This window comes from Orbicella franksi, chromosome 9 (assembly GCF_964199315.1).
Source record: "Orbicella franksi chromosome 9, jaOrbFran1.1, whole genome shotgun sequence".
Classification (NCBI taxonomy): domain Eukaryota; kingdom Metazoa; phylum Cnidaria; class Anthozoa; order Scleractinia; family Merulinidae; genus Orbicella; species Orbicella franksi.
Genome location: NC_138153.1, coordinates 11690284 through 11702317, shown reverse-complemented (window position 1 = coordinate 11702317; position 12034 = coordinate 11690284). Strand labels below are relative to the sequence as shown.

The 12034-nt window shown below is 39.5% G+C and overlaps 1 protein-coding gene across 1 annotated transcript in view; it reads left to right on the top strand.

Moving 5' to 3' along the window:
* Positions 1-114: 114 nt before the first annotated feature.
* LOC145497133 (uncharacterized) overlaps positions 115-12034 on the top strand; it is a 36707-nt gene continuing 24787 nt past the window's right edge. Inside the window, exons 1-12 of the mRNA XM_081476932.1 lie at positions 115-211; positions 292-374; positions 2280-2425; positions 4096-4297; positions 5103-5261; positions 5949-6146; positions 6596-6721; positions 7789-7911; positions 8637-8759; positions 9422-9550; positions 10377-10563; positions 11355-11522. Of these exons, the coding sequence (XP_081333058.1) occupies positions 186-211; positions 292-374; positions 2280-2425; positions 4096-4297; positions 5103-5261; positions 5949-6146; positions 6596-6721; positions 7789-7911; positions 8637-8759; positions 9422-9550; positions 10377-10563; positions 11355-11522 (1670 nt within the window). The 5' untranslated portion in view covers positions 115-185. The remainder of the gene's footprint in view (positions 212-291; positions 375-2279; positions 2426-4095; positions 4298-5102; positions 5262-5948; positions 6147-6595; positions 6722-7788; positions 7912-8636; positions 8760-9421; positions 9551-10376; positions 10564-11354; positions 11523-12034) is intronic.

Here is a 12034-nt window from a genome sequence, read left to right as displayed (position 1 = left end):
GCTGATAACGTTTGAGCTCAACACAGCTTTGAGTAGTAATCTCGACAAAAATGTGGCAAAAATCGTGGATCCGTTCCAGAAGTAACTAAAGCTGGTCAATAAGGTATAGGGTTACCCCTGATAACCGCGTCAAAAATAACAGTGAAGTAAGCTTCGATCTTCCTGTCTTTGAAGCAGGCTGAAATATGGCTGCCTCGTTGCTCTGGTGCACGTAAGTCATTGACAGAAAATCAGTCGATACATTTATCTCTTCATTTGTTAACGGATGTAAATGTATTTGTATTTTGGTAGGTTTTTTACGAGTTTGATTTTGGCTTCTAACGCGATCCTACCAAGAACCCATCGACGTTCGTCTCACCAAAGATGGAGAGACGGTAAGTGGGACGATTGAAATGACTTTTACCGCGTCTCTTTACTACATTCTTATCCTTGAAATCAACCTCGTAGATTAATCACATCTTTTAGACGAAAGATCTGATTGTCACAGAAGTCAGAGCTCTGTTTGTCAAGAAGTCTTATAAGATAGACAAACTAAAGGAAGTGAGGATGATACAGAAACGAAGACGAGAACTTGTAGGTTTCGAATGATTCTTAGAGGCTTTTCGTGAATATAACCGCATTAAAAGAGCTCGTACACAGTTTCGACATTTCTGCGTTGTGGACTTCCCAGATCAGTGTGAATTTGTTCCTTCTTCACGGTCTTCCTTCCTCAGCAATGTCCTTGTTGCTGAAGCACGTTGGAAGGGTTTCAGTGCTACGGTACTGAGTCGTTCGGCAGTGCCATCCTAAAGAAATTATGCAGATAACAACTGTAAGGAAAATAAGTCTTAACGTACTGCTGTATGTTCATAACAGAACTATACAGTTGGACCTCGTTAATTCGAACTCGGTTATTACGAATTCCTCGCTATTTCGAAATCCAAACCATTTCACTTTACCAGCCTTTACTATCGCCATCAGCGTCTTCGAACTCCCGCTATTTCGATTTTTTTTTTTTGTTTTGTTTCGTTTCCCCTGATCACGAGTGTGCGAAATAGCGGGGTTCAACTGTACATCTGCCAATAAAACCATAGTTAACCATAGTTAACTATGATAAAACGTTCTGTTTATATGTTGCACGAATCTCTTTGGTCGTGACTGTCTTCGAAAGTGTTCAGTGATCCTTGATCGATGCTGTACTGGGAAATTCTAACCAGACAGTACTAATCGATGACATCACTGGCATCAAAAAACAACAAATGGGTAATCGATGGGATATCAGTTGATTAGACATTGATTATTATCGATGATCATTGGGTAATCGATGAATAATCTCGTGGCTACACAAACCACACCAAATCGATAAAGAAATAAAAAGAGCTTCTTCAAGGTGCAAAATTAAAATACTTATTTATCTATATATTTACTGGGATATCGAGTAGGAAAATTGTGAATAGTTCAAATTGAAATTAACGGGATATAGGATATTTAAACCAAAAATTAACGGTATATGGGATCCCCCTCCCTTCCCCCCCCCCCCCCACCCCCAGCCCCACTAAAAAAAAATTGGGGCCTCATGATTGCCGCGTGGGACGCCGAGAAAGAAAAGTGGGTTTTGATCTTCTTGCATTGTCGAAAACCTTGAAAATTCCTTAAAGCAGCGCCACTATATAGGAGAAGCTGCGCTTGAAGTACAGTGGTATCCCGATTTTTCGAACATCGAAGGGAAACGAAAATTGGTTCGAAAAATCGCAAAATCGAAAAATCGGGGGTAAAATTACAGTGACAATAGGGAAACGACTTTTGGTTCGAGTTATCGGGAGATTTGAAAAAATGAGGGTTTGAGAATTCGGGATTCCACTGTACTTATTCCAGGGTTAGGTGGAAGTTGTCCTTGGTCAAGTATTATGATTTTGTTTTTGTCCCTGTCATGTCATAACTTATAAACAAAATAAGGAACAATAATAATATTGGATAATACCGTCAGTAAAATAGAAAACCAAAAACAAATAAATAAAAAATTAGCCATTAGTTGTTGGAGTCCGTTTTGAAAGACAACAACCACATAACTGTACATAGAACAACAGCAGTAATTTAGGATATAATAGATGGCGTTGACGTTTAACTAAAGCGGGAACGATTCACTCCAACTGAATGGGATGTTAAAGCCATAATAGCTCTTTTTCTTTTTCTTCTCAAGGAAAAAAGAAGAAGCATTTAGTAAGAAACATAATGGTTCACTTTATCAAATTCGAGAAGCAACAACAGCTGGGTTTATATATTTTGCTCTTCTGTTTCAGGTCAGTGTGGTGGAGATCTGACAGCTGACTCTGGTGTAATTCAAAGTCCTGGTTTTCCCACGCGCTACCCTAATAACGCCAACTGCGAATGGAAAATTATCGCCGACGATGGCTCACGCATCACACTGACTTTTGTCGACTTTCAGGTGTGAGAAAAACTCGTGTGTTTCTGTTACTTTTTTTTTTTTTTTTTTTTTTTTGCTACAGCAGTGTTGTATTACGATGAAAATGGTCAATGTATATCAGCCATATCGACTCAACTTATTTCGTCAACAAACGGAAAATATGTCTCAACAAATTTACCAAAATCAAGCAAGTTTGCCGTTAAAGTTATGCTTTTTTATTGCTTTATTTTTCTTTATATTATTGACAGTTGTAGGCATAGCTCCTCTAAGAAATTAAATGTGATACACAACTAACATTCTTTTTCACCAGAAAAATTTTAAATGTTTCTTATAATTATATGTGAACTGGGCGTTTTAAGACCCAAGTCCTCATTACTCTCTGAAAGACGGCCCTGATGCAGGGGGGCAGGGGGAGAGGGGAAGCCCATTTATGGGTGTGCAAGCCTATTTTTTGCCCATATCCCATTTCCATTCCCATTTTCGTTCCCATTGACCCAAAACCCGTTTTCCTGGTGAAAATATAGGAAAATTGCATTTCCCATTTTACACCTTCAGCCTCTCCTGAAACAAACTATCATTATCAGTTTATAAATTCATGTCTGACCTTCTGCTAGAAAGGGAGAGACGTATCATACGTAATGTCTTTTGTCCTAGTCAAACCGAAACTGAAATGATTATGATGTCAATTTGTGAGTAACCAATGTTTGACTATAGGCCACTTCGTTGTTTTTGTTATTCATATTGAAATAGAAATACTGATTATAAAGTAGAGATAAATATTATGAGTGGAAATACGTATAGTCGACTCCCGATAACTCAATCCTCGCTAACTCTAACCAAAATCGATTTCCCCTGCATTTCCGTCGTACATTTACTTTAATTTTACCCTCGGTAACTCGAACCCTCGATAACTCGAACCTCCCGCTAACTCGAAGCAATTTTCGTTTCCCTTAAGGTCATTTTCTGTATAATTTTACCTTTGATAACTCGAACCATATCTGTCAATACATGACAAATCAAAACAAACAGTGTAATGTAGTCCAAAAGATTAAATTTATTTTGAAGCAGCCGTGTGAAAAAACCTGTACCGTTCACAGTTCCTGGACTTCTCCCTGCTGCTTTCCTTTGTTATATTTTTCACATTACGTTTCGTCCCGATTTATAAAGTAATTTAGGATATATTGTTTTATTCTCACTCGACTTCTCTACTCTGTAATTAACTTTGATTAACTTGTACACTGCATGAATAGAAAAACATTTAACACCCGTTTTTTCTTTCCTTCTTTCCAGTTATTTGTTCTAAACTCCCGATAACTCGAACCTTTTTCAATTTCCTTTGAAGGTTCGAATTATCGGGAGTCGACTGTATCATAAATGTATTGATGGATACAAAAGTGTTGTAATTATACCCACATTTTCGGTTGCTGGAATTCCTTACTTTGGATATGGAAAGAAAAAAACTTATAGCCAACGCATTTTTTTTTTTTTTTTTTTTTTTTATACTGAAAATGATCAAAAGAAAATCTATTCGTATATCACATCAGTTCCCTTGAATGATAATCCTATATATATATATATATATTGTGTGCCAAACTTTTGTCTTTGGGCTCGATCATATTGAACATCTTTGTTTATGTCAGTTTTGAACTTCCATCAAAACTAACACGCTGACCGTTTTGTGCATTTTTTAGTTGGAAACGAGCAATAACTGCGAGTATGACTCGTTGGAAATTTACAACGGTGAAACAAGAGAAACAACCAACCTATTGAACAAGCTATGTGGTGATGAGGTACCCGATCCTATCGTGTCTACCGGTTCACGTCTCCTCCTTAGGTTCCACTCAGATTTCTCCGTTTCGTACAAAGGCTTCAAATTGGAGTTCACCAAGTCAGGTATGGCATTTGGAACGAAGCCCAGTGTAACTTAAGCATCAGCCTGAGCGCGGATTCCACGAAATGGGTCGTCAACCTTATTCTCGGTCATGTCAGATGCTAGACAGATGCTGGTAGATGATAGAAACAAAACGGATATACTGTAAAATTGTAATATAATGGATTACAGCAAATGAGATACAGATGATGAACCACCTCTATTTTAATGTGAAATTTCGCGAGTCGATCGGTAATTCATACTTCTTGATAAACGATACTTGGAAGCCAAAGGGGAGCCCCATTCTTCGAAATACACAAAGTAATAATTGCGCCGAATAACTTAGCCAATCCCGGGTCACACTATTTCTAAAAGCTATGCAAACGTCTGCGCCAATTAAAAAATTATGATGATCAGCGAATTGACACGTGGTTATATTTTTTACAGGAAGCCTGTGTGACGAACTTCATGGCCTAGAAAGTTTTAGACAGTAATCTAGATTGGTCAAACGTACTGCGCGTGTGCAGTTCCCGTCAAAACCATCACTTGCAAACGATTCACTTTTCTGAAAACCTGCTCTTTCAATCCAAACGTTGAAATATAGGGTTACATTGAAAAAATAGTATTTGTGCTGCGCATATAAAGAGATAATTCCGAAGATATTATGGCCATGTTTTCTCTGACAGATTGGTTTAAACGATAACCATGTTTTTAATTCTTTCCGCTAACATTAAAAATCCCTTTTTCCAAGCAAGAAGTCAGCAATTCTATTTCTTACTGCAAAACCCTGCAAACTAATATAACATGTTTTTGCTTGTTCCGTGCCAGGTTGTGGCCGCACTTTCAATGGAGAGAGCGGCGAGATCAAATCACCGAACCATCCCGATAAGCACCCCGAGTCCCTGGATTGCTCTTACCTTATCTGTGTCGCCAGGGACAAACTTGTGACGCTGCGTTTTACTCACTTTGACCTGGAGGCTCCAGAAAGTGAGTCGATACGACGTGTGTTTTATTGACCTTACTTGGCCTTGGGAGAGATAGCCTCCTGCCCAGACGTTCTCTGGGCTCGTCACGGAGGGAGATTGCGTGACGAGCCCAGAGAAGCTATGGGAGGGAAGGAGGGAGGCAAAAAGTGGCTGCGCTGATTTCAAACTTTTTAAACAACATTGAAACTATAGGGCAGATTACCTTCTATGCATTTTCCTAACAATTATCAGGGAACACTTCGGCTTGTCAATTATTTGGTCACGTGACTGAGGGCGGGAGATGATTGACATTTCAGGTCAGACGTGACCTTTATATGGCAACCCTGCTTTCAAAGAGCGTTTCACCGATTTTTAGTAGTCTTTTTATCTCGATACAGTTTTTTTCCGGACCATACCATGTATTTCAATCGGCTTCTTACCATCTATCTCAGCCCCGATAGGATCGATATGAAAATCAAACCAGTTACTGGAAATATATTGAAGTTGGGTATAATGTATCTTTTAGGGTATTTTCATAGAGACATAAAATCATTGTTCTTTTGGCTAATCAAAATTTTCAACGTGTTTTACACTTCTAAAACGAAGAATCCTATCCATTTGAGAACATTTTATATTCTTAACGAGAAAGATACATAATGTACACTCTCTTTTTCAGCTTTTGTTTATCGTAGTAATTTGTCCGCTCTAGATTCTACAGGTTGTCAGTATGATTATGTGGAAATTTTCGATGGTAAGTCGGCAAATGCTCCAAACCTTGGCAGATACTGTGGTGGCAATATGCCCAGCCCAATCCGCTCTTCCACCAATGAACTCTTCCTGAGATTCATCTCGGATCAGACTATATCGCACACTGGCTTCGTCGCCTCGTATACTGCCGAGCCTAAGGGTGAGTATCTTTCGCATTTTAAGACGTCTGGAACCACAGAAAATACAGCCAATCAGAATACAGGAAAGCCGTTGCATATTCGACGGTGTGACATCCAACCTTCCCATCAGGCGCCCGGCGTATGTCGCATTGATTGTGTTGGCCACTGTATTTTCTTTGGCATGGTATAAAATAGTTATCCAACGCTCTCCCGTGGTATATCATGCAGTATCCCACTTGTCACTTGTATTTTCTTGGTGTGCACACTCGCCTAAAGGCTCGTGAGTTTACCAAGAAAATACAAGTAACTCGTGGGATATTCCACGGTATAACACTCGAAAGCGTTGCTTTCGTTATACGGAAATGACAGTGCAGACGTTTAGAAACCGCTAGTGTGGACAGGGCGTTAAATTTTAGAACGTGGTTATATCGTAGCATTTATATGTTGGTTTTTATTTGTTTTTACGTAGCTGTGGCTAATCCTTGTCTTGAAAACAATGGAGGATGCAGTGATATATGTTCAGTGATGAGCGGTGGACGGGTTTGCTCTTGTAATCCAGGATTCTCGCTCGATTTTGACGGGGTTACTTGTGTAGGTACGGAATTCTATCTCTCCTCTTCCCCCTTCCTCCACCAGCTGTTTTTCTCCTGCTATTTACAGCATCTTGCGGACGTAAAGTTGCTTAGGGCGCTGTACGAATGCCTGGTACCCATACCTTTTTCGCTCGTCGTTCTTGGTACAATAATAGTAAACAATAACAATAATCTTTATTGGGTAGGGCGGATACAGGATTTTAGAGAAGGGGGTTCGAGATTCGAATGCCGAAGGCGGTCCCCTATAGGGAGCGTCTAAAGGAATCCTCCCCCAGAAAGTTTTTGAAAATGAGGTCCTCGGAAGTGAAATTTCCGGCATTCTGAGGCCAAGTCAGCGTGTTATAATGTCTCATTTTTTTTTCCATATTTAGGGGGTTCGACGGAGCCGTTCGAACCCCTCCTAAGTCCGCCGCAGAATTTGGCTCACACTAGATTAACTACAGAAGAAGTATTATATGCATTACATGTTGACTAAAGGCAAACACAACGAAAGTAATTATTCACCGCATTGTTTTCGAGTTACATCCTGACAGCTATTTTGAGTTTATTTTAAAGTGGGAAAAACAGCAAACCTGGTAAATAATGCTGAATGATTTTGTAATAAATGATAGCATTACTATTCAAATTTTGTTGGAGCATTGTTCTGACCGAATGCGTGGAACAGGCTCCAGTTTACCGTCCTCTTTTGTAAAGGTGAAGTGATCATGCAAAAATCAGTGGTACGTTCTGTAAAAGAAGTCTATCCTCACTTCACAAATCCAACTTGAGAGATTTTGCGGGTTTAAAATTATCGAACTGATTTGAACTTTTTAATGACATCCCTCGTGATTCGGAAAAAGGTAAAAATGGATGGAAAGCGAAGCGAACTTGGTCCAAGTGAATCGAAGTATTAATTTTGGTCTTCTCCTTGGGCATTAGAATCGTTCCTCTAGCGCGCAATTTACGATTGGCAATGCCACCTCTACGAAATATTTTTTTTCCTTCTATGTATTATTGCCTAGCGAAAATGAGAAAGAAAAGAAAAAGGTTTAATGGTATTTAATCTGCCGTTCCTACCATTGCTCATCAGATACAGATGAATGCATAATCAACAATGGCGGCTGTCAGGAAACTTGTGTTAACACGGTTGGTGGATTTCAGTGCAATTGTCGCGATGGTTACGTTATCGACACCGACAACAAGACTTGTATCAGTAAGTCTAAAATTGTGTAAATTGTCTCAGTTCTTGCCGTATTCTTTCACGGTCCAGGGTAATATTCCAGGAGGGGAGGGGGGGGGGGGGACCTCGGAAACAAAATTGACGGGGTGCTCGTAGTGATTTTCAAAGAAACCCCTAACATGTACCAAAATGGCGTTTTGTGGTAGCCTACGATCAGGGAAAGTCATGCCAAACCGCGGGAAAAACCGCGGGAAAAAAAGTGCCTGAGGAGCCTTTGGTGACGTATGTGAGCTCGACTTAAATTCATGTCACCATTTTCGCCAATTCTTTCCGAGATTAATTGATGATTGATTGATTGATTGATTGATTGATTGATTGATTGATTTATGTGTCAATTTCCATGGTATGTTTTCCTGCTTATTATCCTTAAGGTACCACAAAAATTTTAAAGGAGGTCAAACAATTAATGATTATTTACATTGGAATACCAAAAATTTTAACCCCTTAATGGAAGGACGGACACCTCTGTCACTTTTATTCATGAGCCCACTTCACCAGGACAACTGGCGTTCTCTGCTGAATCGTTAGGCGACGAAAACTTAGGAGTCGAGAACGTTTAGCGAAATGTTCATAAACAGGCGAGGGCTGGTGAACTTCTTAATAGCGGTTGTCCCATTGTTTGTTATGTGAATTGGACTAAAATTTAACCAATGTACGTGTTAGGCCTGTGAAATTTAATTTCAAGTTTCTCTCTCCAGACGAGAACGAATGCGCGACAGGTAATCACAACTGCGAACAGCTGTGTCGTGACACAGAAGGTAGTTATTACTGCGAGTGTCACAAGGGATACAGAGTCGGCGCTGATAGGATCACGTGTCAAGGTAAAGGGAAACCGCTTTACTCTAGTGCAACTTTTATGAAGTAACTACTGTTTATAAGCAAGTATGGAGTGTACTCAATTATAACCTCCTGTTGCTATACCATTAAGTAACTAGGATTACTGTTTATTTAAAAATTGTTGGGAACTTTCAACGTTCATTTGCCTTACAACTAAGTATAAGTGTACTTTGAGGTTGAAAGAGACGCTTTGAGGGTGAAGTATTCGAGAAGGATAATATTCTGTCCACAGGCCGCGTTTATTGGTTTTGCTACGAGTTAAAATTACTGTGTTGGACTGAGGAGAGGGAAACGAATTGTAGATCAAGTTATCGGGAGGTTCGAAAATTCGCGATTCAAGAATTTGTCTTTCCTCAGGACCACCGCTTGCGTTCAGGCTTTTTCAAGTCCCCTGCGCTTAAAATACTTTTGCTTGCGATGCCGACGAACTAGACAAAACAGACGGTCTGAGAGCAGACTAGAAGGATACCAGGGTGTAACCATAACACCTCCGTCCTTTTTTGATAATTTGTTAGTGGCAGTTGGCTCAATTTTTTTCAGGACACAGCAAGCGTTGGACTGTGGGTACTAATAGTAGCAAAATGAGTATGGAAACTGTAATGTACGTAAGCGACTGAGTAACCAAAGTGTTCGTAATCGTTTTCAGATGTGGATGAGTGCAAGCTGCCGAAGAACTTTCATCATTGCCAGCATACATGTGTTAACACACCCGGCAGTTATTACTGTACGTGTAGGAAAGGATTCAGGCTCAGCGCTAACGGGAAAATATGCAGAGGTTAGAGTTTCTGCTTGTTGTAGTACTAGATTTACATTAGTCTTCATTCTAGATAATGCAACGGCTGCAAATGAGGCTAAGGGGAAAGAGAATTTCGTACATAACTAAGTAATATCGCAAATTCGAACAAAAACCTCAATTGCATGAAAAATAACATATTTAACAATTATTCCATGAGCGCACGTTGGATACAGAACAATACAGAATATAGAAAATTCAATTAAAATAAAACTAAGAACGCCCCCAAAAAATTAAGCGTATGCTCATCGTATTTGTAGAGCGTGGTACAGTATAATGGCTTAGCTAATGAAAACTCTCGAATTGCGTTATCCAATGATGATCCCGTTTCTAATTATCTAAGATAATAGACTGAAGTATTCTTTTGACATTAAAACTCTTTCAAACTTCTTGTGCATTTCTTTTTATGTATTGAACATAACGGACACGCATTTATCTGTCCATCTTAAGTTGCGATCTGGGATCATCCGCTTTTCATTATAAATAATTGATATTCACATATTTTATCGAGGGGGTATAATTATAAAGGTGTTTCATTCTGTCTGAGCTACTTACAGATAGAAACACTCCAGACATGTGATTCATGCATCGTGTTGAGCGTTATCATCAAAGAAGTACTGCAGAAACGACCGAATGGCATGCATCGCATTATTTTTTTTCTCGCACAAAATCTATATAGTTCCAAGAAAATTGACTAACCCTCGAGTTGCACTTGTTTTCCCCAACAAAAAGTACTAACACACTATAGTAATGTGATAACGCAGGAGATTCCCCATTGCTTATAGCGGTGACGATTCTTTATCTGCAGATGAAGACGAATGTTTGATGGGAGGAGCGAAATGTGAGCAGCAATGTGTCAATATCCCTGGCAGCTTCTACTGTGACTGTTACCAAGGTTACCACCTTGACGCCAAGCTGCCTCACAAGTGTGTGGATACTGACGAGTGTCTCGAAGGCAGACCTGATTGCCATACGTGCTTTAATTCTGAAGGAAGGTAACAAGACTTCAGTTTTGTGTATCCGTTTTACAGTACCAAGCATTTCCCCTCTCTTCTCGCTTGACTATCTCGCTGTCTTTCCATTTCATGCAACTTGTTTCAAGGTCTCGAGTTGTGAAGAAAACCGACAAATGAGCCGATATGGGCAGTTAATGGGAGCGAACTGACAGAAAAGGACGGCTAATCCATTTGAATACTATCCAAGCTAAGAAGAATATTTTCCGATTTGACGATTTCTCAAAAGATGTTCTGATTCATTTTGTCGACAATAATTTAGCATAGACCATGTGTTCACGACAGACTGCCAACATTACAACTACGCTAAGGAATTCTGTTAACAGAGTTAGAGATGAATTATAGATTGCACTAAGGTGGACTGGACTGGTGTTAGAGTTGGACTGTGAAATACCTCTGTTTATCTAGCTACGTATAATAAATGTGCATTTTTAGTCTCTTAGATCATAGTTAATTGAGGGAAATGGTTTGTTATGCGTTTTTGTTTCCTTTTGGGGGGTTGAACCTGCACAAAAACTGGCAAAATACAAAAGGTGGTTACGTGTGCTCATACAACCAACCAATAGAAGCATTGTGATCATGTAATTCATGCATAGTCAATGAGCATAAAACAAAAGAAGTGCAGTGTCAAGGGCCTTCCAACATAAATCTTAATCTGTTTGTTTCCTTCTTTGACGTTTAACAGCCTTCCTAACCATTTCCCTCTATTAAGTATGCTTAGATTTCATATTCCTTGTCTTGACTAATCCTTTTGTTACTTATTTCCTCACCAGTTTTCGTTGTGAGTGCGACGAGGGTTATGTTTCAGCCGACAATGGGACGCGCTGCGCAGACATTGATGAATGTGCTGTTGACAATGGCGGATGCTCTCAGATTTGTGTCAATACCGACGGTGGTTATATGTGTGAGTGCAGCCCTGGATACAATGCCACTGACTCTGAGTGAGTATCAGAATTCTTTGTCCATAAGTTGTTTTCTCACGCTATATTGATAGAACTGAACTGAAAATACCTAGCTTCTTCCTGTGTACGTTTGGTTTTCTTGCTTTGCACCCAATATTTCGTCAGTTTTCAGCAGCCAATTAATTCATTTCATATCGGGTTATGCATTTTCCTTCAGAGGGCCCCAGGTTCATTAGCTCTACAAACTATTATGTGCTACCTTCGTTAAATAAAGTTTAGTTGATTGGTTGATTGATAAGCGTTTGATCCAGTAAATTGATCGTCGCAACAAACTTACTTATACAATGGCGTTCGAGGAAAAGGGTACCACAATTGTATGGGCACTTTTGAGTACAACAGCCCTATTTATATTCTTTAATTTTGGCAAACCAAATGACCAACTCAGGTTAGCTCCTGAAAGAGAGAGTCGTCATACAAAAAGATTCACCGAGAGTGGAAACACAATGCCATTTTACCGTTTTCAGCCATTCCCCAAATTTTCTCATTTACTG